This window comes from Lepisosteus platostomus, chromosome 9 (assembly GCF_059453375.1).
Source record: "Lepisosteus platostomus isolate fLepPlt1 chromosome 9, fLepPlt1.hap1, whole genome shotgun sequence".
Taxonomy (NCBI): Eukaryota; Metazoa; Chordata; class Actinopteri; order Semionotiformes; family Lepisosteidae; genus Lepisosteus; species Lepisosteus platostomus.
The window spans coordinates 61,924,311-61,951,633 of NC_142619.1; the positions used below are offsets into that span (position 1 = coordinate 61,924,311).

General features: G+C 53.6%; 1 protein-coding gene across 1 annotated transcript; it reads right to left on the reverse strand.

Annotated features, from left to right (window-relative positions):
- Nucleotides 1-477: 477 nt before the first annotated feature.
- On the reverse strand, nucleotides 478-27,323 carry ipo8 (importin 8). The gene is made up of 25 exons (XM_088646085.1): nucleotides 27,116-27,323; nucleotides 22,665-22,746; nucleotides 22,416-22,572; nucleotides 21,861-22,019; nucleotides 20,672-20,828; nucleotides 19,913-20,002; nucleotides 19,225-19,319; nucleotides 19,037-19,121; nucleotides 18,340-18,474; nucleotides 17,872-17,971; nucleotides 17,304-17,380; nucleotides 16,171-16,287; nucleotides 15,803-15,892; nucleotides 15,149-15,314; nucleotides 13,529-13,689; nucleotides 11,284-11,409; nucleotides 10,571-10,637; nucleotides 9,823-9,948; nucleotides 9,116-9,213; nucleotides 8,138-8,233; nucleotides 6,948-7,168; nucleotides 4,923-5,128; nucleotides 3,627-3,863; nucleotides 2,632-2,758; nucleotides 478-2,492 (listed from the first exon to the last, which is right to left on the reverse strand). Coding segments are annotated over exons 1-25 (3,060 nt in total). The 5' UTR covers nucleotides 27,200-27,323; the 3' UTR covers nucleotides 478-2,491.

The window sequence follows — 27,323 nt, forward strand, 5'->3', positions numbered from 1 at the left end:
GCTATGACTCCCTCCACCTGGCTCTCCCGGTGTACCAGCTCCACCTGATTTCACAGCTGGCTGTTCCCATATAACCCCATTCCCAAACACAGTGCTGCATCTGGAGCCAGTCCCCCTGGCTCTTCCGCAAGCTGGAAGGGAATGGGACAGTATCCTCAGGGGGACTGGGGTGGGCGACAGCCATTCCTGCAGGTGGCTGGCCAGCATAAGACATCAAAACAAAAGCAGGGAGACAAGAGCCCCTCCCCACTGCACAAATACTGTATTAATACAACCCCCCCGCACACATGCTTCGGCCATTCCACTTCTGCTGCAGTCAGGATGAAGAAAAGGGCTTTCAAGAGGTAAGCTGCGTACAGCGAGGTTGCTGTACATTGTTGTACTTTAAAGTCAGCCCTGTAAATATCTTACTCAACAGGCTCAAATGCATCTCGAAAGTCTAGTGTGAGGGGAAAAAAGGAATCACAAAATAAAAAGTTTTACTTCACAAAAGGTTTATTCTTCAAATACCTCATAGGCGAGTGCGAACTCTTACAGTTTTTCAATGGGAAACAGCTTCTATACAAAACACTACGCAGAGAAGTCAAGAACTCTGCAGGGCAGAAAACCTCCCACCTGGCAGAATCGTTGTGCGATCACAGATCCTAGGACACCTCCGCAAAGCAGAGGCACTGGGGATGGGCCTTCACAGGGGACCCAGCTGAACACCAGCAGTGCCCCTCTCTCACAACCACACCCCTATCACCTGAAAGTAGGTTCTTAGCCGTGCAGACAGTCGACTGGCATCCTCATCCAGAAAACAGCACCTGTCCCGTGACTGTGACACTGAGCTGCACTTGCTCTCATGCACTGTACAGAAACCTCCTGTTAAATACCCTGCGTTGGACTGGACTGCACTGGATTTCTAGATGTGCTACCTGTAACACACCAGCAGATCAACACATGTCTATTGCAGAGCGAGTTCAATACCTTGGCACAGGAGTTAAAAGGGCTCAAACAGTTTCTAGTGCAGCACGTCTAGTTTGATACCTGACCTCCTTTCCCAATGTCACTTCCTCTCTCCCAGTTCTGTAATTATTGGCTCACAGTGAGCGAGCTCTTACTTCTGACTCCACTGCTTCCCCTGGTGCAGAACAGCTGAAGATCTGACGGAAATGTACGTCGTGAGGCAGAGAAGAAGCGTATAGAGAAATCAGCAGGGGCCAGCGGCCTGAGCCGGACCCTGCCCTGCGTGGCCTTGGCCATCAATAACGCAATAACGCAATAACGTTATTCGGAAATAACGGGTACCTTTCGAGATCAACGAAAATCAAAGCACGAAGCTGGGTAAACGGGCTCGGCAGAGGAAGAGCAAAAAAAAAAAACCCAGAATAAATAAGAGACCTGACCAACATCCTCTGACACCTTCAGTATTTCACCTGCAGCTACTTCCAGAAAGGAGATCTTCTTCCTGATTGCTCAGAAGCTGCCCAGACCGGGCCGGTCCAGAAAGGGGAAAACCCACACTGTGACCAGCCCTCTGCTCCACAGACATCACCCTCAACAAGCCAACGGCAATAAAGCTCATCGAACTCGCCCATCTGATACTCCGTCTGCCGAACCTTCATACGAGAAGATCGGACTTCTAAAAAACCACACCAGAAAGGAAATTTCTTTCACAAGGGTGTACTGGATTTTGGGGGCCTGAAGAGAAGATGACTATTCCAGCCTTGAGCTTGAGCCGACTATAAAAAACGTATAAATCTAGACTCCAGACACGGCATTATTTCATTCTCAATAATAACTGCTGTGTCTGCCGCAGTGCTATTTTCTACAAAACATTTATTTCGCAGATCCCCCTTCATTAATGTCCGACATTGCAGTATCTCGGCTAGATCTCTTTAAATTGGTTTGTCATCGATTTCAGAAGACACAATCCGAAGTCAGAGAGCTGGTTGCAGCCATAAGGAAACAGCACTTCCACGTGTGCTGGCGGGGCGCCCTGCTCCCCAGCTCTTACACACGCACGCACGCACACACGCGCCAGCGACCGCAGGTGTGGGACAGCGGGCTTAGGGAGGTGGGCATTCAAATAACGACGCAGGAACCGGTTACAGAAACGGTCCTTCAGCGTTCCACTTTTCTAGGGTGTGTGGCTGCAATTGTAATCTGGTACCATCCCAGAGCCAAGCGCTGTGCCACAGGAGACACGGAGACTTTCGGAGGACGTCGGATCTGCTGCTTCCCGAGGTGCAGTGACAGACCGAACCCAGCTCTGCCACACAACATTTTCTGAAGTCTCCAAGATCAGTTAGTTCTTTAAAAGAAGAAGAAGAAGAAGAAGCATCACTGGTAAATACACCCGCACAGACAGATCAGCTGGCCACGAGTCCAGAGAACAGAGCCGCCTCCTCCTCTCCGGGATGAAGCTGGCGGGCAGGCGAGGAGCCCCGGGGAGTCTGGCCCTCGCAGCGTCCGCCAAGGTCACGAGCACCAAGCTGAGGGCACCAGGTCTGTAGGAGAGAAACGGCAAAGGGACACACAGTCACGCCCGCACCCGGACGGGCCACGGCTTTGTACAGCAGACCCCTTCCTCACATTTCGAGGCGCTTCCTGTTTGCCCTCCCACCTGCCCTGCCCGAGGCCACTCACCACTGCCCCTTGCCAGCGCTCCTCCTCTGCTGCGCCAGGCTGTAGATTTCCTGGAGCTGCTTCTTCTGGTCGTCGCTCAGCGGGGAGACCAGGGACTGGTACCAGGCAGCATCGGCGCTCTGAATCCCTGCGATTGAACCGAGAGGCACTCAGCTGCCGCGCTGCTGGACAGCGGAGTGAGGAAACAAGCTGCCTCTTATGCTGCAGTCCATAGATGTGTCCCAATACAGATCACAAGAAACGAGCTCTCAGCCTGCGCCAGCTCGCACTAGAGCATAACAAGACCTGCTGAAAGGCGCTCTGTGAGACCCTGCAGCAGCAACTGCTTAAGAATTAAAAGCTTTTTCTTCCATCCGCCATGCTCTTTCATCACAGAGTGTTCCGGGCTAGACTCTGCTCCATTCCCCATGTCATCGCCTTAGCAAGCTAACCTGGAGAGGCTTCACAGTTAACAGCTCACTCCCGCAAATCTTGGAGGAGCTTCAGGCAAGCAACACGACTGCTTGGCTGCGGCCAACAGAGTGGTGCGATAACGAGCTTGCCGTGGAGCCGGGTCTGCTGGTAACAACTCTGAATTCAACGGCAACAGCATGAAGACAATTTTACATTAGCTGTAAGGTTATCTGAAACACTGCGATATTGTGAATAGTTTTTAACTAAAGCTGTGTCACACCTGAAGAAGGCTCCACTACCGAAACGTTGCGTCTCTTTACCTGTTCCTTTGCAGCCCACGCAAGCTGACGGAGCTCCCAGGTTGAAAACCTATTGACTGCAGTGTAAGAACCAGATTGTTTCCTCATTTCACTCTCCAGCAGACCTCCGCTCCGAGCTGGAGAGCATCCTGCCAGCTGGGAAACGGGATCAGAGTGAAATACCGCTCACGCCAACCCGAGACTGAGCCACCATGGGGGCCCCAACACCCGAGACTGAGCCCCGGCATCCCAACACCCGAGACTGAGCCCCGAAGTTCGAACGTGGGCCTCTCTGGTACATACGGAGCAGGGCGGAGGTGAAGAACTGGTACTCGTCCTCGCCGTTGTCGTAGTCCAGCGGGGTGCCGTACTCCTCCAGCGGCGTGCCCTCCAGGCCGTCTTCATCCCAGTAGTCGTCGTCCTCGTCCTCGTCCTCATCCTCCTCCTCCTCCTGGTCTCGCCGGCCCCCGGGGGCGCCGGACTGCTCCTGCATCCGATTCCTGCTCTCATCCGCCTCGTCCTCGTCGCTGGGGATCTCCTCTGCGGGAAGACACGAGGCGGACTCGCTGACAAGCTCGCCCCCTGCGGCGCAGACAGCGACCCCGGGAGTCTCGGGCGGAAACATACTCCAGCAACAAACCGGAAGGGCGACCATAACAACACTCCAGCTACCCCACAGATTTGTGGAGGGAGGAAGGCTAGGTGCATCCTGGGAACTCCGCTTTCTCCTGCTTTTCCCAACGTAGCTCAGGAAAAGACAAATAAGACAGTTAATTCTAGAGGCCTGCCATCTGACCGCTCGGCTCACAGTGACCCGTCCCGGAGGCTCCCGGACCTTCAGATTAGTCACTGTTGCCTGGATGAGCACGGACCCCCTGCCCTCTCATTAGTCTGCCGCTCGAAAGACGCTCACTCAGCAGGAGCTCGGCAGCCAAAGAGAGGGGGCAGGGAGACAACCCCCCTCCCCTCTGGGGAATGCCATCAGCGTGTCCTGGCTGGGGCGGAAGGCAGACGCGCCCACAGGGGCTGTCTTTCACTGGGACCAGCAGCCCTTTCTACTCCACACATTCCTCTCGCACCGACTCGGCGGGCCGAACGGCCTGCCCTTGGTTACACGTCAGCAAGGTGCTGGTGGGCACAGAGCAGGCCAGCAGAAGGAGCGGTGTTGAAGGTTCAGAAGCAGGCGAGTCCCAGCTGCTGGGCCGGTCCCCAGGGGTGGGTTACAGGACAGCACCAGGGAGGAATCCGCAGCTACTGGAGTGAATCCGCCTCCCCCAGCCTGGCGCCCCTCTCCGGCCAAACCGCTGGTCTGCTCCGTGCGCCAGCTCAGCCTCAGGTCTGGACAGCCACAGGCGCTGGGGGGGCCCTGCTTCAGAACGAGCCCGAGCGATCGGAGACGACCGCAAACGAGAGCGCTACAGGCAGAGGTGGGCTCGACAAAACCCTCGACAATGTTTACCGATGGAGAAGAGTGAATGAACGAGGAGAGCAGGACATTCCCGTCTCCCACGCTCAGCTGGTGAAAGGTGAGCGTGACGGACAGGGGGAAAACTCCGGCGACAGAGGGATGAAAACGGACACGCGCCGGCCGGAAGATACCGTTCTCCTCCTCCTCCGCGGCCGAGCCTCTCGTCAGGGCCTCCTGCTTGGCCAGGACCCGGGAGGCGTAGACGTGCTTCAGGCCCAGGAACAGCAGCAGGATGGAGGGCACGATCTGGGCGGCCACAGCCTGCACAGCGGCCGGCCGGCCGGGCAGCTCCATCAGCACGCTCAGCCCGATGATGCACATCTTGCGGTCGTGGAGCCTGCGCGGAGCACAAGAACACGAGTCTCTCAGCGCCCGGGAGCCAGGCTCACACACAGACCCCCCCCGAGAGCAGGTCCGACTCGTCAAGTCCGCAACACTTCTCAATTCTTCCGCCCGCGACGCAACACGCCTTGCTCATCAGCGCACAGCGGCCCTCCTGCAGTCTCTCACACCTGTACGCAATCCTGAAGCTCCCACTCAAGGGCTGATTACTCCGCCAACAAGCATCGCTCTCGCTGGGGGGGAGCACATACTGAAACAGGTGTAAAACCATTTCAGTGTTTAATGTGGGATGTTCTGCATCTGGTGAGATAATCAGTGTAACACGGGTGGCGTCAGCTCCTGTGGTCACTGTCGGCAGCGCGTCAGGAGCTGGCTCTGCAGGTCTGTCGGCTGCAACAGCGACAGGCGAGGAAAGACCACAGCCCTTCCAGTCCTACAGCACGCGCTTCATTCCAAATCAGAAACTGTGCTGTTATTTCTGTCTTTAATCAATAAATATCAACAACTACACTGAACAGTTTTTCTTCCCGTTATGCACCATGTATATAAATTGAGGAGATATCCCTTTCTGCTATACAGCAGGCTGTTGCATTAACATCACCAACTCTGACACCGTTCACATGGAAGAAGAAACACTGTGCTCACAGTGGAGCAAGCAAAAACACAGCAGCAGGAAGAGGCAGGCTGGCTTACTGCGTCTCCCAGGGCCTTACAGCACCGGCGTCTTTTCCAGGTGTTTTGGGGGAGTCCGTATTTTAATAGGGCGGTGGACTACATTTCATTATCGAAATTGTTTTATTATACTGCCTCTTAAATTTGATTTTCATCAGTGTTACAATATGCTTCATGTTTAGTTTCTTTATCACCCTGCAACTCACAGCTGGCAGCCCATACCTGCTGATTAAGGCTGCTGCTGGAAGAGGTGTTAGTGTGGCCAGTAGGGGGCGCTCACCCTGCGGTCTGTGTGGGTCCTAATGTCCCAGAATAATGATGGGGACATTACACTGTAAAAAGACGCCGTCCTAAAGATGAGGCATAAAACTGAGGTCCTGACTCTGTGGTCATTAAAAATCCCAGGGTGTTTCCCGAAAAGAGTAGGGGTGTTACCCAAATTTCCCCCTGACCTTTGCCAATCATGGCCTCCTAATAATCCCCATCTCTGAACTGGCTCCATCACTCTGTTCTCCTCCTCACTGATCTCTGGTGTGTGGGGAGTGTACTGGTGCATTATCCAGGTGGGGCTGCACACTGGTGGTGGTGGAGGGGATCCCTATTACCTGTAAAGTGCTTTGAGTGGAGTGTGCAGAGAAGAGCTATATAAGGTTAAGGACTATTTATCATTATCAGACTCCTTGCATTTTTACAGTGCTTTTCACCCTCAAGGACCCCTGAGCAATTTACACCAAGGAGGGGACCCACATCAGCTCCCACCTGGGCAAGGTCTCCTAACTGTGCCAGTGAGTGAGAAACTGCTCCAATAACTGGGATTAGTTCTGGAGACCAGGTTGTCCAAATCCTGACATGTAGCCAGGAGCCCCTGCTCTTACAATGGGCACTGCAGGCACCAGCAGGTAGCTGAGACCTTTGTCTGGCATCACATCCGAAAGACGGCGCCTCCTACAGCATATATTCTGGTGCAGAGGGAAGAGTGCCCCCTACTGATCCACCAGCGCTACTTGCAGCAGCAGCAGCCACCTGTTTTTCTGTAGGGTTCTCCCATCCCAACCCTGGGGCACTGAACTGTCGCGAGCGCTGCTGTCTGGAGACGGCACATGCACGCAACACGTATCTATGAGGGCAGCGGCACCACCCACCCCAGGAAGCAGTCGGTGTCGTTCATCCACTGGTTGATGAACTGGGCGGTGATGGGCTCGGGGCTGTGGGGGAAGCGCAGGTTCTCCAGCGTGTGCACGAGCAGCGCGGGGTTGTAGTACAGCGCCGCGATGGCCACCTGCAGGCACATGGTCCTCAGCTCGGTGGACTTCACGCCCCGCGTCAGCCTCTCCAGCACGGCCTCCACGAAGAGGGGAACGCACTGCAGCGAGACGGAGCGGTTCACACAGGACAGCCCTCCGGAGCGCCAGATCGCCGGAGCACCACTCGGCTTCTCTAGCAGCTCCGGATAACATCAGATCAGATCACTTTATTGGCCAGATACAATTTCTTGTATGAGGAATTCATCTTTTCACAGACCCCAGCTTGCTCTCCATGAGACACACAGACAGGGAGAGAAGCTGGGGGTCAGAGCGCAGGGTCTTATGAGCCCTTTCAGATGAAGAGTTTTCAGGTCTGGCATTGCAGAAGGAGCCGCAGGAGTCTGGGAAGGCCATTCCTTGAGCTTTTTTCAAGAAACAGCTAGTTTCTCCTTGGCTCAGTGAACTGTGAGCAACCGGACAGGAGGGGCGAGGGAGGCCGGACAGGAGGGCATCAGGAGGGGCGAGGGGGGCCGGACAGGAGGGGCGAGGGGGGCCGGACAGGAGGGCCGGACAGGAGGGGCGAGGGGGGCCGGACAGGAGGGCCGGACAGGAGGGGCGAGGGGGGCCGGACAGGAGGGCCGGACAGGAGGGGCGAGGGGGGCCGGACAGGAGGGTGTCAGGAGGGGCGAGGGGGGCCGGACAGGAGGGGCGAGGGGGGCCGGACAGGAGGGGCGAGGGGGGCCGGACAGGAGGGCGTCAGGAGGGGCGAGGGGGGCCGGACAGGAGGGCGTCAGGAGGGGCCGGACAGGAGGGGCGAGGGGGGCCGGACAGGAGGGCCGGACAGGAGGGGCGAGGGGGGCCGGACAGGAGGGGCGAGGGGGGCCGGACAGGAGGGCGTCAGGAGGGCGTCAGGAGGGGCGAGGGGGGCCGGACAGGAGGGGCGAGGGGGGCCGGACAGGAGGGGCGAGGGGGGCCGGACAGGAGGGCGTCAGGAGGGGCGAGGGGGGCCGGACAGGAGGGGCGAGGGGGGCCGGACAGGAGGGCGTCAGGAGGGGCGAGGGGGGCCGGACAGGTGGGCACAGCGGTACCTGGTCTATTCCTCGTCCTCGGCACTGCAGTATGATCACCTCCAGCAGCTTGGCGGCGTGGCACTCGGCGTCCTCGCCCGTGTCTCCAGTCAGGACCTGGGCAGCAGGGGGCGAGGAGAACAGGGGGTCACGGCTGAGGGCAGAACAGAGGGCTGACCAAGACGGGACACGCTGGGCGGGGTTCATCCTGCACGAGTGTGGCAGCAAGGCGTATTTTTACACTTCTTTACATTACTGCTGATTACTTCTTACATTACTGCTCTGACAGGCGATATTGGGATTTTTAAGGTTTGACGTATTTATAACCATTATTTGCTTTGTGCAGATCAGCGATGGTCTGCCTCATTTCTGTTGTTAGATCTCTGACCTTCCCCATGCTGATGAATGACAAAAGGATTTTCTGTGTGTGCTTCATTATTTTTATGACCTAGGGAAACAGGAAGTCACTAAAGTACACCTATTATGACAAAATTGATCTCAAACAAGTATAAATACATTATTTTTTTCAGATGTTTGATTGCATTTGAAGGGATATTGAATGTTTATCAGATAAAACAGCATTACTTGTTTACAACTGAACCTTGAAATGAACAAATGTTTTAGAAGAAAAGTATTCCCCTCACATATGAGTATTACAAATCTCTCATTATCTATATGGTTTATTTTATGATGGCCTTTTTCTTTATATTAATCAAGGTGTGCTAATGCTTCAGGGGTCCACTGGATAATAATAATAATAATTCCTACACTTATATAATGCTCTTCTGGACACTCCACTCAAAGCGCATTATAGGTAAAGGGGATCCCCTCCACCACCACCAGTGTGCAGCCCCACCTGGTGGACGATCATCCACCATGATAGTCTGCTGCCTTCTTTCACTGTGTACTTTTTTCACACAAAGGTAAAGCTCTTTGAGAAGCCGCTTTCTAAGTGATATATAATAATAATAATAATAATAATGCAAACATTGCGCTCACCTTTTTGCACATGGTGTAAATGACTTCCAGGTGCTTGGGGTCGGAAAGCAGCATACCTGTGTCCACTGTCACATAATTGTGCAGGAGTGGCATCATATCTGCAAGGAAAACAAAAGTGTTTTTCTGCGGCTGTTGGGACAAAGGGATTTGACCCTGGGCAGGTAAGCCCTCTCCCAGGTGGCTATGGTACACTCAGCAGAGCTGCGCAGACGAACAGCACCGGGCAAGGAGCTGGGAAGGTTTCTACGTGACGCTCCTCAATGAGAGCTTGTCACCTGGAGTCTCGTTTCTTTACTCTCAATCTTCAGAAATGGGTTTCCCATCTCTTCAACCCACCCAGCTGCTTCTTGGCTCGCTGCATAAACAAACCGAGCTCGACTAGCGCACTGACAGGAAACAATCTAAAGGCTCTGCCAGCTTTTCTTTTTGAATGTTTAATTTTTTTTGCCTCTCGAAGACGGTGATAGAAGTCAGCTTTTTAGCACAGACTCTCTAGTGCCCATCCTTCAGCGCTCAATTGTGAGGAATTTTTAAAATGTCAACTAAAGCCCACAGGCATTTCGGAGAGTGCAGATGGGATATTTCCAAATGAAACTGGCTGGATTTCAAATCAATTCCATCACCAAATGCATACATTTAATTAAGCAAGAAAGTATTGCTATGATTTTAAAAGTTTCTTGTCCAGCACACCCCTGAGCTCACAGCACCTGTGAAATAGTCGAAGCAGTCCTGCTGGAAGACATTGTACAAAACCCCCAGCAAGTTCCACATCTGGGGAGATATCGTCTGACACGTCAGGCCAAACGCCAATGAGAGAATTTCCTCGTAGAACTCTAGGGAAGGCAGAGACAGAGCGATTTCAAAATACAGAAACGCAGACATGTCAAATTAATCGCACATGGAAAAGCATGATTTAGCAAAACCATGTCACCACACAAAGTATCAGACTGTTCTTAAAGTTCCTAACTATATATTTCCAAGAAGCTGTATTAGACTTTCCCAATTTCTTCTGGTACTGATACAAGGGAACTTTTAAAATGTGTTTTTACTGATTTGAGATTTATAAAGAAGGATGGTAATAAATATTTGTCCTTTTTATTAAAACAGTTCTTGTGCTTTTCATGGTCAAGAACAGAACCAAACAGCTATTTTTAAACTAAAAAAAATTTTTTTTTTAAATATCCTGGATACCTTCGTACGAGCAAAAAACTGCACCGCAAACATATGCTGATTAACAAATAAATTAATAATTTATTAAATTAATTAATTTTACAATAAATCTGCTGTGTTTTGCAAACACTTGAGGGGTCAGGTCCGATCCTGAAAGATCAAACAGACAGCCTACACAGGCTTCTCACAACACCCCAGCTGGGCTCTGTGACTGGAGAGGGTTTCAGTTTAAGAGTTTAAGAAACCAAGGGAAAGCTCTGAAAAGCACAACGTGCCACACAGTACCTATTATGGGTTTCTGCAACACCAGCCCAATCACTTGCAGGCAGATTCCTTCCAACTGCTGGGTTATCTAGAAGACAAAGGAGAGGGGCAGGGGGCATCAGTGTGAGATAGTCCACACGATTCAAAGTCAAGTTGTTTTCCCAGTGGCTACCAGGACTCTAGGCTTTCCACACTGACAAAACCAGCAAAAACCATCACACTGAAATTCAAAAGCCAGGCCCTGCAGATCAATACAGGAAACTCTGCACAGCTCAGCGCGTGAGAAAACAGGGCTGACCGTTACAACACGAACACTGAGCATTTCCACCAGCTCCGTCTGCCACCCTCCGACACTGCTCAATTAAAACACTGAAGAAAGTTCAATATATACAGAATAATCTATACACTTCCAAACTTCTCGTGAGTGCGTTATCAGGATCATTAATAACTGGTGCTAGTTCATCACAACACAATGCAGAAATATAGAAATTCAGCCATTTATTTCTTGAAACTGATTTTTGCACAGTCAAGTGCAGATAGCAGGTTTGCTTTATTATATGGTTTGCTTTTATTATATTATACACACATTTCTGTCAGCCTTCCTTGTGAGCATTCAGGATGACAAAAGCTCTAATTTTAGGGTCACTCCTATGTCATCTGACTACCGTTAACGGTAATAGATAAGGGCTGTGCACAGCGCCAAGCGCCCAGCGCCCGCTCCCTGGCACACCCACCTCCTTGTGGTCCTCCATGACGCTCAGGATGGTGTCGATGGTGCTGAGGATGCCCAGAGCCATGACGGTCTTGTCCTCACTCTCCTCGTACTCGTCGCTCTGCAGCACCTTGCTGAAGATTTCGGCCTGGTGAGGGGAGAGATCAGACCCCACGCTCAGTCCCCGACCGCAGAGTCAAGACAAACCCCAGCAGCGCTGGGAAGCTTCAGTTTCCTGGCAGCACACATCGCAGCACTAAATTTAATGTTTCCCTGTAATATTTCTGACTGCCTGGTGAACCTGGCTATTCTACTACAATTGACATGAAGGCCCTGCACTTCAAACGCAGGTTTAACACAATGCAATACTCCTCTCTCCAGTACATTCCTCCTCCTCTTCGGAGAGCGTCAGTGCGAATTATCGTTACCACTCTCCACTCCCCAGCTAACGTGCACTAATTCACTTCTCTTAACCAAGTCCAGTCGGCACCAGTTCCTCCCTTCTTGTCGAATTATCCTGTACATGAACCTTTTTTAAATTCACCAGTAGGAGAACTGGCACGCATTTCTATCTGCTGCACTGTGATAAAAAAGTATTTTTTACACATCATGAGGAGACAAAAGCACACAGTGCAAGTTCCTGTTAAGATGATGCCTCGATGATGTGGTGTTCGTTATACAACCGGAAAAGGAGCGAGTCTGGAGAGGCTCAAACAGAGACTGTCCCAGAGAGCTGCTGAAAACTCGCACCCACAGAGGGAAGTCTTTCACGTGCCGATGAAACAGATGTCACATGGGAGCGATCACCTTTCCACATCGAGCTCTGGCGTCGCGAGTGGAAGGCAAAGCCGAAGGCTTTGAGATGCTACAGAGAACATCAAACATCTTCTCCCTCAATACATGACATAGACCTGCTTTTAATGGTAAGAGCAGGCAATCAACCAAACATCTACAACACACTTAGAGATCTGAAACGACTGCCCCTTTCCCGTTTTAGAAATACTGATATACATCTCTTCCCGATCCATCCATTTCCCAACCGCTTTATCCAAATCAGGGTGGTGGAAAAGCCGGAGCCTATCCTGCCAAATAGCGAGCACAAAGTGGGATACACCTGGGTCAGGACACCAGTCCATCGCAGGCCATACACAGGCACAGACACTCACAGCCGGGCCCAGACGTCAATTGACCTACCACCAGTACATGTTTGGACTGTGGGAGGAAACTATTTGCCCAAAAGTGAAAGAACAACACCAGAGGTTCCAGAGTTTCTGTCAATTAAGTAAGCAGTATGTAGAGAAGTGGAGCTTTAAACTAAATGCAACCGCAAATGTCACCCGCAAGATGCTTTGCATACTGCAGGCCAGCCCAAATACTTTATCACATGGAAACACAGATGAGATTCTGGTACAGGAGGAAGAGGAGCATCCTTGTCTATAGTCTGTATGTGCAGTCTGGCTGGGGGGGAGTGGGGCACCTAAACCTGCCTCTTCAGCACAGGCCTGTGGGACAGACAGCTCGGCGACACGCGGGGAGAGGCGGCACAAACACAGCTCGGCGTCATAAACACAGGTGAGCAACACGCGGGGAGAGGCGGCACAAACACAGGCGAGCGTCGCGCGGGGAGAGGCGGCACAAACAGCTCGGCGTCACGCGGGGAGAGGCGGCACAAACAGCTCAGCGACACGCGGGGAGAGGCGGCACAAACACAGGCGAGCGACACGCGGGGAGAGGAGGCACAAACACAGGCGAGCGACACGCGGGGAGAGGAGGCACAAACACGGGCGAGCGACACGCGGGGAGAGGAGGCACAAACACAGCTCAGCGACACGCGGGGAGAGGCGGCACAAACACAGGCAAGCGACACGCGGGGAGAGGCGGCACAAACACAGGCGAGCGACACGCGGGGAGAGGCGGCACAAACACAGGCGAGCGACACGCGGGGAGAGGAGGCACAAACACAGGCGAGCGACACGCGGGGAGAGGAGGCACAAACACGGGCGAGCGACACGCGGGGAGAGGAGGCACAAACACAGCTCAGCGACACGCGGGGAGAGGCGGCACAAACACAGGCGAGCGACACGCGGGGAGAGGCGGCACAAACACAGGCGAGCGACACGCGGGGAGAGGCGGCACAAACACAGGCGAGCGACACGCGGGGAGAGGAGGCACAAACACAGGCGAGCGACACGCGGGGAGAGGCGGCACAAACACGGGAAGGGGGAGGGTGTGGGGCTAAAAGCCCGGTTCTAGAAACTGGGTCGTACCAGGTTCTGCGTCATATCAATGGCGATGATGGCGACTTCCTCGCTGTACTCACAGATCATCTTCTGAATGACGGTGGTGAGGTCGTCGTTCTCCGTCTCCTTGACGACGTGCAGCAGCTCCTGCATCACCGGCCGGATGAAGGGCCGGATGTAGACCTTGGCTAGGAGGGAGAAAGGGACAAGAACAGTGGGAAAAGGCTCTGGACTCAAGCACAATGGAAGTCCTCAGGATCACTAGGAAGAGCATCTCAGCATACCACATGGTCCAGTACCACCCACAATACCCAAACCCAAACACAGATAAAGCTGCCACTCAGTGGCTATGACTTTACTCATAAAGACAGACAAAAAATAAAAACAGGAAATCAAGTCCTAAAAAAGCGTTTCTCAACGCTGCCAATGATCACCTGAACAGCATGGCCACTTCCTCAGGCAGCGAGAGCTTCATCGCTCCCGGAGCACAGGCCTCTGTCCTAAACCCCCTAAGTGAAAGTCCCCCCCAGTTTCCTCTAAGCGCCCCTTGAGTTTAAGGGGTGCTTGGCAGCTGAGCTGATGTGGGTCTGCCTCCGAGCTTAGAGGAAGCTCTCTGCATGTTTTCCCCACAAGGTGCTCAACACTGCATCTGTTTCTATAGCAACAGGCTGGCTCACCTCGGCTTCACCTCCTGCCCTGGGCCCGACGCCCCGACTCCCAAGGTGGCTCCCCCACACAAAGCGCTGCTCTTAGACAGCGGCCTCAGTGTGTGCTCCCCCAGAAAGGGAGGGTAACCCCTAAACGCACAGAGCCCCGATTTGAGAGGGGAGGTGTCGAGGATCAAGGAGAAGGGGCCGTGGACTCTCTGCGGGACAGCTGGAGAACGAGCTGTCTGGCACAAGAGCCAGGACGCAGGAGAGGACTGAGGCGTGTCTGCTCCCCATCCCAAAGATTGGGAAAGCTTGGACAGGACGTCCAGTAGGAGTCGTGGTGCTCGCGTTTTTAACCAAGAGCTTTAAGATCATAAAAATCCTTCACGACTGGTTTTTAAATATTCAAATATTTTAAAAGCAGCCCTGCTTAGGGCTGTCTTTATTCCTCATCGACGATTCTGTTGAAACATTTGGGACAGAGGTGCCGGCAGAATCCTAGCCCGTCACCACAGCGACGCCAGCCTCATCGGAGAAGAGGAGGATCAGGCGTGCGGTTCTTCCTCGGGCCGACCTACAGGGGAAGTGTCTTCTCCTTTGGGCATGACAAGGAGGACAGAGGCGAGTTTACCTGCGTCGGGGAAGTTTTTCCACAAACTTCAAAGCTTCCTGTGCCCCTGAGAGCTGCTGAGCATCAGCACGAGAAACGAACATGGGTGCGAGGGTGTGAGCACAGCAGGAAGCCTACTGATACAGCAAGAGCTGGGAGGACTACAGGGCAACAGGCCCTTAGCCTTGTATTCGAGTAACGCATGTCCAGTCATGGGAAAAGTCATACTGGTCGTTACAGCACCTGCAGTCCGATATAAGTCTTACATCCTGATATTGCCTATTAAGGACAAGGACATCTGCAAAAGCAGAACCGGGAGTGTTACAGCTGCTCTGAAGACTGGGGGTCTCCTCGTTCCGGTCCCCGCGGGACGAGGTTGACAGTAACCTTGCTCCTGGTTGCTGACGAGGGCCTGCAGGGCAATGGCCGCCTCCACTTTGACGGGCATCTCCTTGTCGGCCACGAGGTTCTGCTTGACCAGCTCCACGGCGTTGCGCAGGTTTAGCTCGTTGTGGAACTTCAGGGGGCTGAAGCAGTGCAGGACCCAGCAGGACTGTGGAACAGGGCGACAAACGGGAGAGAGGCCCACAGATGCATTCCACCACCTACTGCAGGTAAAGAGCGCTCTCTGAACCCCGCCACTGGCTGTGCCCGTGATTGAAGCCGCGAACAAAGCCAATCAAATTGTAGTAGAGAATGAGACTACTCAAAGTCCGTCAGCAAGCGCGCACAGACCTCAAACAACGGCGTGCAGGCAGGAGTGGTGCAGCCAGTGTGCCTCTTCACACACGTTATCATCAAAACAAACAAGCACATATCAGGCAGAACTGAACACTGTTCAGCTTGAACCAGTAACAACGCAAACTGGCACAGGTGCTCTGCAACATCCCAGCTCAACTAGAGAAGCTCGTTAGGATACCGCCTTCACAGCGAGGCCCTTAACCACCGACAGCTAGCAGGAGGCACACTGCCAAGAGACAGCTCCCTGCCTGTGACGGGACCAGCCCGGCCCCCTCGGGACAGCACCCCGGCGGTACTCACTCTGGCTCGGAGGTAGCCCAGGTTGGAGTTTAACAACGGAAACACGTAATTTTGCAGCAGGAGCTCCATCTGATCTTTGTAGGCCCGCTTCTGTTGGGATGAAAAGAATCCACTTCTGTATCACACTTACTTAACAGACTTGACTCTTCACAGAAACATCTGGCATTTAATATGACTGCAGAACCACCACCAATAGTTTTATTGTGTTCACCAGTTGACGGCTGTTTTTTTATTTTTAAATTGCAAAGGATTTGTTCGACAGCAATGCAATCACGACCAATCGTTATTTTTTTTTGGTAGTTCAGTGTCCAGCACTGCGAGTGCTGAAACCGCAAGTGGGACTGAGACAAACTATGAAGACAATTTACTTTGAGCAACAGGTCTGCCAGGGAGCCAATGACGTGCAAAGCCCCATCCTTCCTGCAGGGGTCAGCGTTAGGGTCCAGCAGAATGTGATGACAAAAACCCATCATCTTAGGCAACACCTGTGGCAAAGAGCCCAAAACACAAGACAGCAGGGAGAGACGATTCAATACACAAGCTGAACGAACCACAAAAATACTCATGCAACTAACCACTTCCCTGCTCTCAGAAAACAACAGAAATATTATCTTTCAGCAGCAACAACAGATGGGACGGGCCCGTCTCAGACTGGAAAGGAACAGAGCTGGACACTGCAGGAGCAGCCACAGGTGTGAGGCAATATATCCATTTCATTTATTATAAAAAAACAACAAAGAGAAAAATGACACTCTTCTGTGGGATATAATAAAACACTTGATACCAATCTGAGGTACACAACCACTTTCCCAAATTTAATCTCTATCGCTTCAGTGCCAGAAACCTTAAAGGTGTCTGCTTATCAAATTTTCTGTAGTGCCTAAGCTCAGACACTTCATAGTCTTATCTCTCCCCTCGCTCTGCTCTCTACTCTGAACTCAGAGCTGCACTAACTGCTCATCGGCCCCATACAGTGTCACGCAGGTCCGATCACAGGCTCAGGCCTCCAGCTCCAAACTAAAAGGTCTCAAAAAAAGGTCTCAAAACTTTAGTCTTCAGTTTTCTCTGCTGAATTGTGGCTTCTGGTCTTGTTACCCTGGAGCTGTGAAAGCCGACTAAAACATCTCACCAGACTAAAAGATCGAATTTGACTGGTGACACAGCCACATGCTTTTTAGAGACAAGACGTCACTTTATTGGCCATATACAATTTCTTGCATGAGGAAAACAATAAAAATATTCATCATGTAGAGCCAAGACCTCTCAGAACATAAGGGTGCCTACACATATGAGCAGGGATTTTCTAGATCGCTATGTCTCTGGTGCCTTACACTGGCTCTCTGCCCAACCACACCCAACTGAACCACTGGGCCTCAAACTGGCCACTGCCGGCCCCGCGGAGTCCCCGCACTCCGCCCCAGCGGCCCCTGGGATGTAAACGGAGTTCAGAGTCACATGCTGCACGTTCCCGGAGCCGTGCCACACTGGAGCGGGCACTCGCCTCTCTCCTCTTCCTGGCTGCCGAGCAGAGAAGGCTCTGCGCTGCGGTGGCCGGAAGGGCGTGGTCGTCGTACACATCTGGAACACAGGGCGCACAAAGCACAGGCTTCAGACGCTTTCATTTCAGCACTGGGGCGTTTCCTGCAGCGCAGCAGCCACACACGAAGCGGAATCTCCTTCATACAAAAGCACAGTTACTGGGAAACCCAAGCTCAAATATTTCGCACAGTTTTCCGAGAAAAACTGAATTCAAATGAGCAGCAGGTGGCGCCAGTGGTCACAGCACTGCTGCCTGGCAGCGTCGAGGCCCTGGGTTCAATTCCTGGGGTGCTGTCTGTGCGGAGTCTGTATGGCCCTGGTGAGAGTGTGTGCAAGTGTGTGCCCCGAGACCCGTCCAGAGCGTGTCCGGCCTTGTGCCCACTGCTCCAGCTCCCCTCCGGATACAGTGGTGAGAAAATGGATGGATGGGTTATTCTGCAATTCTGAATCCTAAAACGCCCCTAGCTGCAGATGCTCCAGGAAACGGGAGGAGGAAGCCGAGGGCCGGACTCTGCCCGAGCTGCACTCACTGAACTTCATGCGGATGTACTCGTAGGGATCCTCCTGCCACAGCTTCTCATCCTCGTCCTTGTAGCACATCAAAGGAAAGATCACCTCCTGGTTTATGGCCTGCAAAGAGAACACCACAGGAAGCTGGAGACGAGGGCAGGCCTGCAGACAGCACAGGCTCACCCCGAGCGGCACACGGCGGAAACCGTCCAGCAAAGCACATGCCTGTCCCAGCGTCTACGCTGCGCTATGTGCTCGGTTCATAGATTAAATAGAATTAAACATTATATTTAACTCCTGCCATCACTATACAGGAAGGTCTAAAAGACAGAAATAACTAGATTTTACAACACGTTTGCTGACGTAACCCCCGTTTTTCACCAGGAAGAGCTGCATGCCTTATTTGGACCAAGCTATCCCTACAGGGGAGGGCGGAGCGCGGACAGCCGGACAGAGGGGACAGAGGGGACAGCCCGCGGCAGAGTGACCTGCATGTGAGGTTTCATCTGCTTCCAGGTGAGCGAGTGGGACACGCCCTGGTTCAGGTAGGCCAGGGCCTGCTGCAGCACATGGGGAGTGATGTAATGCTTCTGCCGGTACTGATCCACGGTCTTCAGCAGCACCTGCAGGGACAGAAGAGTCTATAATGTTCTGTGCCATCCAGGGGCTTAGGGCCTGTTCTTCTGCCCTTCTCGTGCGCTGCTAGACAGGAGATCCTCCGGACAGAATGACTGCAGGCAACAACCAGCAAGTAACAACAGACACGCCGAGAGCAGATCAAACGGAAAATCATTTGTCAGCTGTGTGGGACTTGAAGCTCTAGGCTTTTCAAATTCCACAGTAACACTCCACAGCAGGTGACCACATTTTCAAGTAGTTACTTATAAATACAAAATTCTGTAAAGAGTTGATGTGAAATATTGAACGCAGTGTGAAGGAGTGACCAGGGCTCTGGTACCGCAAGTCACTCTGGATAACAGCACCAGCCGAACGCTGATGAGTCACAGTGCATCCGCGGGCAGTGCATGAGCACCTCGCCTGTTCCTCGTGAACTGGTCAGACACACTGCACAGCGTTTCCAGCGTTCCTCCATCGTGCGCGCCCAGCTAGACAGCCACAGCGACAGAGGCTCAACACCACCGCAGCCCACCACTCCTCGACACACGCGCCACGCTGCCTACGCACCTGCTGGATCCCCACAGCGTACGTCTTCAGGAAGAAATCCGCAAACTCAAAATACTCCTTCGTCACATTGCCCGGGCTGCCGTACCTGTCCGGGGAGAAGAAGCCGGACGCGGCGGTTATCCGGGCTGCGCGGTGCTCTCCGACAGGGAGCAGAAGAGATCACGTGCGCAGGCAGGCAGGGCGCTCACCTCTCGAACAGGCGCGCGACGATGTGCAGGGCCCACTTCTTACACTTCCACCACACCAGCTCGGGCCGGTCGTCCTCGTCCACTTCCAGCGTCTCCTAGCAACAAGCCAAGACACTGCTCACCGCCCCCTCCTGAAGAAACTGAAGAGCCCCAACGCTGGGATAACGGCTTAGTACATCCCTACAGTCTCCCGTCTCCAAGAGAGCACCCAGCTCATTACAGCCTCGTGAGAGCGAAGGGAAACTGCTTTTGAAAGACGTATGCAGACACAGAAGTAGATGCTTTTAAATCTACTGGACCATGCACTTTTACAAGTATATTCAGCTTTAATTTGAATTCCTCAATGCAGGGCTGAACATTTTTCTTTCGTTCTGTTACCATAATATGTATAACTCAGAATATAGTTCCTGAACTGAATTAATGGTTTAAACTTATCTTATAGTTACAGTAATGTATAATACTGTACTATTACAGACCTTCTGCTGGATTTAAAATGCGGATTTTGTTTTTTGCGGATATGCAATGATTTCAGAAAGAGGTGAGAACTGCTGGACCAAAACCGGGCTCTTTCAGTTTATTCTCAGGGTGGGAGTGAAAACGCCCAGCCTTGAGAGCAGGCCTGGGAGAGCCTGGCCAGTCAGCTCTGGGCGTGTCTGCGAGAGTCTGTGTCGGGGGGCAGGGCTCTTACTGGGGGAACGTCCCGGTCAAGCACGGCTCTCAGGATCTCCATCCACTGCGTCATGACGGCGTTGTTCAGCAGCCGGAGAGGCAGGGAGTACTGCAACACAGGGCACACGGGTCAAGACCCAGCTCCCGCTACGGACTGGCACTGCCACACCCATCCCCACGGGCACAGAGCGTCAGTCACGCCTCCCTTCACGCCTCATGTGAGCTGCCCTGAGCCCGCAGCGCGAGAGACCACCAGCCCTGCCCTGGGCACGCCTGCCGCCCCAGAGTATCTGCGCCAGAGCCAGCGGCAGTGTAGGGCACATACCAGCAGGGCTGAGAAACCCCGGCCATAGTGATGCCCCATCTAAGGGTAAGAGAGAAATCTCCTTCTAGAAATGAAGATTTCACCCTATTTACACACTCTTGCTATTTTAAACTACATAATATATAAAACCAACCAATCAGACAAGCCCATGTTGCTTAAAAAAAGCAACACAGGGGTCCTTGCCTCTTCTGAAGACCACTCTGGGGAGAGTTTAGTCAGACGTGCTGTGCTGGGTATTACACCCCCACACCCCACCAGGCACGGCCCGTTCTGAGGAAAACAGCACCGGGCTGAACGCACTGCCTAGCTCTACCACACACCTGCCCGCCCTCAACCCACCGACGCTGGAAAACAGAACCACACTTGCAGGACAAGTAACTGCAACGTGTGTGGCATCCGAAAGCCCCATGGGAGCATGAACAAGCGCAGGAGGATGAGTGGATGGGCACCCACCTGCACGAGGGCGTGGAAGATCTTGAGGATCTGCTTCTGGATGAGCACAGAGAACACGGTGGAGTCGGGCAGCAGCTGGGAGATCTGCTGCTGGATGCGGGGAAGGAAGAGCTGCATGGCAGCCAGGAGAGGGTCACGCTCCTCCGCCTTCTTGTACCTAAACACCGACGGGCCACATCTTTAACACAGAGTCCTGAACACAGCGCGCCCGCCGCAGGGACAGAGTCCTGAACCCAGCACCAGAGTCCTGAACCCATCACAACCGCTCCCGAGCCAGACTCCTGAACACAGCGCGCCCGCCGCAGGGCCAGAGTCCTGAACCCATCACAACCGCTGCAGAGTCCTGAACACAGCGAGCGCCCGCCACAGGACCAGTGCTAAACACAGCACCAGAGTCCCGAACACATCACAACCGCTGCAGGACCAGTCCTGAACACATCACACCCGCCACAGGGCCAGAGTCCCTAAACACCACCCGGCTGCAGGACTACAGCAGCTTTCACACAAGAGAGCTGTGAGAGGAGTGTAGCACCAGGTCAGCTCTCTCCTGGTACACCTGCCCCTCCACTATTCCATACAGCACCACATCAGACACCCAGCTGTGGCACTGGCAGCGCTCTCTTCGTGTGACTGTGTAAGCTGAGGGGTTAGAGGATTTCTAATTAACAAGGTGACATCCTGCAGGTAAACTAAGCTCTAAATAACACCAGTGAACAGAAGCTGAAATAAAAATAGAGCTGTTCTTACTGGATTGTTATTTAAAACACCATAGTTATGCTGATGAGGTAGGAAAAGCCTTATTCATCCCCAACTGCTGAGGCTCACAGTCAAAATCCACACTAAAGATTAAGCATCCTTGTCATTTTCCTTGCTTTATCTGTGTTTATAGATCCACAACCTCCAAGTAAACACTTTTAAATGCTTTGCAAGCTATGCCTCCTGTGTCTTTCACAGATTTACTTCCTAATCATTTTTTTCAAACAATGCTGTATGCCTTCCCCGACTCCCACAGCGCCCACCTGGACAGCTCCGCAGTCGTGTTTTTTTTCCAAAAACCGACGCCTTTCACATTTCACATCGCCATCGAGAGCAGGATGTGACAGATCTATGACCCTGTGACCCCGTGACCCCGTGACCCTCTGGCAGCGGCAGTGGGAGCCCAAAGGGACAGGTGAGCCAGGAGACTTACTCGTAGGTCTTCACTAGCTGGTAGAGAGCCAGCAGGCTTCCGTACCAGCTGGCGCTGTTCTGGGACTGCAGGTACATTCCGATTTTATCCACAATCGCAGTCCAGCGTCCAGGAAAGTCGTGTTTGATGATGGCGCGGAGGCACACCGTGAGCTGGGCCCTGTAAGGAAGAGAGCACACACCTCTCTGGTCTAGATTCTAAATGGATTAGGAGGCTCTTTGCGTACTTGAAAACGTCGGCAGCAGTGCAGAACCACTGCTCTTTCCTGTTCAGGAGACACCATGTGTCCCACAGACAGGAGCAGTCTGCCCCCAGCAGGGCCGCCGCACATCCTGAGGAAGACTCCCGGGATGAGCACTGTGCGGAAGCAGCCCCAGCTCAAGCCGGACAGGGGCAGACGGAGCAGGCCGCTCCTCCCAGCAACAGCGAGGACAGGGAGGTCAAAGGGCACGCAGGACCGCGCGGCCCAGCTGTAGAGGGCAGGGAGAGCAGGAGCTGAGCACCCCGCAGGGCGAGAGGTCCCCCTGCACGTGCGTGCGCGCGGCGCTAGCCCACCTGACAGACTCCGGGCTCTGGATGATGCCCTCCACGATGTTGTCCCTGATCTGCTGCCGGTCGTTCTCGTGGATGTTGAAGGGGAACATGAGCTCTCCCGCCGGAGGCTCGCGGTCCTGCCAGTACTGGCTCACCATGTTCTTCAGGTAAATGGCGGCTGCGCAACAGGGCAGACAACGGGCGTGGGTCAGAGGCAAGTCGCGGCCCGGAGCTCTCGGGCGCACCCAGCGGAAACGGACAGGGCCTTACCTGCCTGCCGCACAGGGAACTCCACCTGATCGGACACGATGATCTGCAGCAGGGTCGGGGAAAAGTTGATGATCTTGTAGGACTAGAAGGAGAAACGGCAACGGAGTTGAAAAGTGTCAGGAAGAAGCGTGTTCAGCCAGCCCCAGTGTAGCCCCTACACTCACGAGAACCACCCCCAACAAGAGAGGGGGGGGGCGCTCAGCCACACAGCATGGTGTTCGCAAAACAGAAGGGACTCTTTTACCTAAACCTGCAGCAGACAGGAAAATAAAAGTCTCGCTTTAGTACAATAAACTCCGCCGCACAAACATTCACAAAACACAGAAATTCATAAATTGCTCCAAGCTAATGGCTTGTATCCAGATGAGGCACCGAGGGGTGCAGATCCTTTCTGGATGATTAAGAGCCGCAAGTCTGAAGCAAAAGGTGGCACCAGAGTAGCTACAGTTCTGGCAAGTCTGTCTGTCTGTCTGCCTGCCGACTGGAGACGGGAGACTGGTCCCCTCTCACTTCGTCGCTCTGCTGTAAAACTCTCCGCATCTGTGCTGCTATCTGCGTAGAAGTAACCAGGCACAGGAGCTACTTCTTTACACAAAGTGTGGTGGGAGTGTGGAACAAGCTGCCCAGCCCTGTTGAAGCCGATACCGCGGGGACTTTCAGGAAGCAGCAGGATGAGACCCAGGGATTAGTTAGGTACTCATGACCAATCAGGGCCCCTCAGCCTCCTCTCGTCTGGAGCCGTCCTTAGATTTCTGTCTTCTTATAAATCGGACATTTTAAAGCGTCTACAATTTTTGTAACAATGAATTACACAGCTGGACAGGACACCAGCCCATCACAGGGGACGGGGCAGGACATACCCTGGACGGGACACCAGCCCGCCGCAGGACACGGGGCGAGACAGACGCACCCTGGACGGGACACCAGCCTATCACAGGACACGGGGCGGGACAGACACACCCTGGACGGGACACCAGCCCATCACAGGGGACGGGGCGGGACACCAGCCCATCACAGGGGACGGGGCGGGACACCAGCCCATCACAGGGGACGGGGCGGGACACACCCTGGACAGGACACCAGCCCATCACAGGGGACGGGGCAGGACACACCCTGGACAGGACACCAGCCCGTCACAGGGGACCGGGCAGGACACACCCTGGACAGGACACCAGCCCGTCACAGGGGACGGGGCAGGACACACCCTGGACAGGATGCCGGTCCATTGCAAAACACACGCGCACACACCTACACCACACTGATCCAATAGTGAGCCAGACCCGTCTGCCTCCCTGGAGAGAACATGGCCACTTTGGGAATGTGAGAATATTATACAGGAGGAGGTCGAGAGCTATGACACAGGTTAATGGTGTGAATATTTTCGGGCAGCGACAGTATAACAGTGTAATATAAACATCTATTCCAATGTTAAGGTTGAGCTGTTCCGAGAAGTGTTGATAGCACTGGTGCAAGGCCGCAGCAGAGACACCGATTTAAAGAGACCTAAACTTCACACTGCTTGAGAGACGCTCCAGAGAGGAGCTACTGCACGAAGGAGGAGTTCAGATTAGTTTCGTAAGGACCGTCCCCGTCTTTATCCACCGACATCAACGGGTGCTTTAGTCCAGACAGGGTCCCGTTGCCCAGTATGATCCTGCCATTGAGGACACAAGTGGGGAAAACCAAGCAGAGAGGACTTCAGGGCTCCAGGACAGCTCTCCACACCGCCGGACACAGCGGTCCTCCCCGTCCAGCGGCTCACTCGGGGCCCAGGACAGCTCTCCCCACCGCCGGACACAGCGGTCCTCCCCGTCCAGCGGCTCACTCGGGGCCCAGGACAGCTCTCCACACCGCCGGACACAGCGGTCCTCCATGTCCAGCGGCTCACTCGGGGCCCAGGACAGCTCTCCACACCGCCGGACACAGCGGTCCTCCCCGTCCAGCGGCTCACTCAGGGCCCAGGACAGCTCTCCACACCGCCGGACACAGCGGTTCCTGCAACTGAAGTCGCAGATTCGCGACTGCAGTTTGCCTCTGGGCAAAGAAAGGTGTCCCGTTTCAGAATCTCAGCATCTCATTAAACTGAGTCAGAGCCTCCAACAGCACCCTTGTCCTGCTGCTGCCGAGCACCTCACCACAGCGCCAGCACCCCATAGTGCGCAGGCCGGGCGTGGGGGCAATGTTTTTTGCACCAGAAGTGAACTGCCAAACTGCAAACGGGGGGCTAAATTAATATTTATACACATTTTTATGATCGTAGATGCTAATCCCATGCCCCCTGTGTAACAGAAGGTCCATCAAGATGGAGTGCTTCGAGTATAACTGACAAATGAGGTCACAGAGTCCAGGGCAACCAGCTGTACTTAACGGAATAAAAGGAATAAGGAATAAAGGATAATATAATTAATAATAATTGCTTACACTTATATAGCGCTTTTCTGGACACTCCACTCAAAGCGCTTTACAGGTAAGGGGGACGCCAAGACCCTTAGCTAGAATATTTCAGCTCGGAATTAGGATTGGAGCTGATCGAAGAACTGCAAATCTAGTGTTAAATCGTAGAAAGGAAAAAGGGAAAAAATTTAACCAGGAATCACAGATCAATCGGTCTTAACTTAGCGACATTATGGAAACAACAGCCAGAGCTAAACGAGAAGAATACTTAAATAACATACTCGCACCTTAAGAGACACCAATGGATTCAAAAAAAGGGAAAGTCTTGTTTAGCTAACCACAAGAACGGAATAAGACTGAAGAGGATGAGATTCTGACGAATCCATAAGGCTTAAGGCAGATTGTTGGAGATGAGGTCGATAACAGAAGACTGCTCATCGTCTCAAGGAGAACAGCTGGGGCTGGTCAACGCTGCGGCGTACCACAGGGGTCCGATCAAGGTCCTTTTCCCTTCCTGCTGCTAGAGATCCCACACCAGTTACACTTCAAGGTGACACAAGGACAGGGGGAGGAGCAAACGCTGAAACAGCAGGGAGAGCATCGCAGACAGCCCCGGACAGTGTCGCGGACTGCGCCATGAGGTGGAAAATGACTCCGGGCGTTAATGCTTCTTCCTCCCTGCACGCACGAAGACCACATGGGGCAGCACCACACACTAGAGAGAGCGGAGCACCGCATGCCGGATATCTCCCAGTTTCCCAAGACACGCTGGCGAGGCTGTGGCCCGGTCCCGCCTGGTGCCCTGTGCTTCCAGGACAGGCTCCAGTTTCCCGAGACCCAACCGGGAATTCGAGGCTTCCTGACGGCGGACTGGGCCACGGGGGTCATATTCTGGTCATACGCAGTGTTCAGACCCGATTCACAACACGCCGTCACCACACCAACCAAGAGGACATTACAGCTTTAGAATAGAGTTCAAACAAGAGACAGAGACTTCGTCCCGGTCTCTGCGAACAGGTTGAATGAGCACAGGACTCTGCTATATATAAGACGGTGAAGAGTGCAGACGAGGCCACTGTAGTGGCAACAGGGATTCGTCTTGTCATATGAAATCAGGTCTCGGGGAAGAGAGTGCTTCTTGTGCTCTTTTAGCCTTGGGACACAGGACAGGGTCACTATTATATTTCACAAGGACGCACTACATACGTTTAAGCATAACTGCGCACACAATCAGAATGACATTTTATTTTAACTGAAATCCAGTGCATATCCTAGTCAGTGTAATAAAAACCCTCTGTGAAGCTACACTGGAGTGTTTATGCACCCCGTGGGCAGTTCAGATGGTCTTGGGGAACTTACTAATGCAAGATGCTTTCTGTCTAGCGCAGCTTCACAGACACCAACGCCGCTCTTCAGTAACTCGCAAGGAAGTGTTTAAATCGCATCACGTCAACGAGCAACGCATCTCCACGATATGGGGGGCATTGCTTCTAAAGCCGCAAGCGACAAAGAGTTTTTACTGAACGATTACTCCCAGAGTGTTACCGACGAGCCCGGCGTTCGTGACTGTTTCCGCGGCGCCGACACAGCCACAACAAAACTTCTCTTTGCGGATCTGTGCACGACTTGTTACCTCTCGCAGAGAAAAATGCAGAAGTCGGTCACCCCTTCCGAGCCCCGGGGCGAGTATGAAACCCAAGGGGGTCCCCTTAAGGCTCAAACTACCCCGTTACCCCTGCGGGGCAACACTGACAAACTGTGGCCGGGGGATCCCTGCAGCTCACTCGCCGCCATCAAACTGCTCTGGCCGGTGGGACCCTGGGTGGACCCCGGCTGCCGCCGGTCCCGTCCAGGCCCGGACCGGACCGGACCGGACCGAGCCGAGCCGAGCCGAGCCGAGCCGGACCGAACCCGGGCCCGGGCCCGCTGCTTGGACCGCGGTGCCACGCCACCAGGCCTGCAGCGCCTCCTCGCTCGGACGGGACCCAGTACCCTGACTGGGAACCTGCCGCCGCCCGGCTGCAGCAACAGGAAAGTTGATCCGCGAAATAACTCACCTGATTGAGCTCATTCTCCGCGGCCACCCGCAGGCTCGGATCTATCGTCCCTTTCAGCGCCTGGATAATCCGATTCGGATCCATCTGGCTTTCTCCTTCCGAGCCGCGGCGGAAAACGGTTCTCGCAACAATTATCGTCGGCGTTCAGCACACTCAGCCAGTGTCTGTGACACAGCCCTGCCCCATCCTACCGGTAATCAGCAGGCGG

Coding starts and splice junctions, on each gene's coding strand:
- ipo8 (XM_088646085.1), bottom strand. CDS start 27,199: ATGGATCCGAATCGGATTATCCAGGCGCTGAAAGGGACGATAGATCCG. Junction 20,003..20,671: donor TCTTCCACGCCCTCGTGCAG/GTGGGTGCCCAT, acceptor CCTGTGTTGCAG/TACTCCCTGCCTCTCCGGCT. Junction 15,315..15,802: donor TGGGCTACCTCCGAGCCAGA/GTGAGTACCGCC, acceptor CCTGTTCCACAG/TCCTGCTGGGTCCTGCACTG.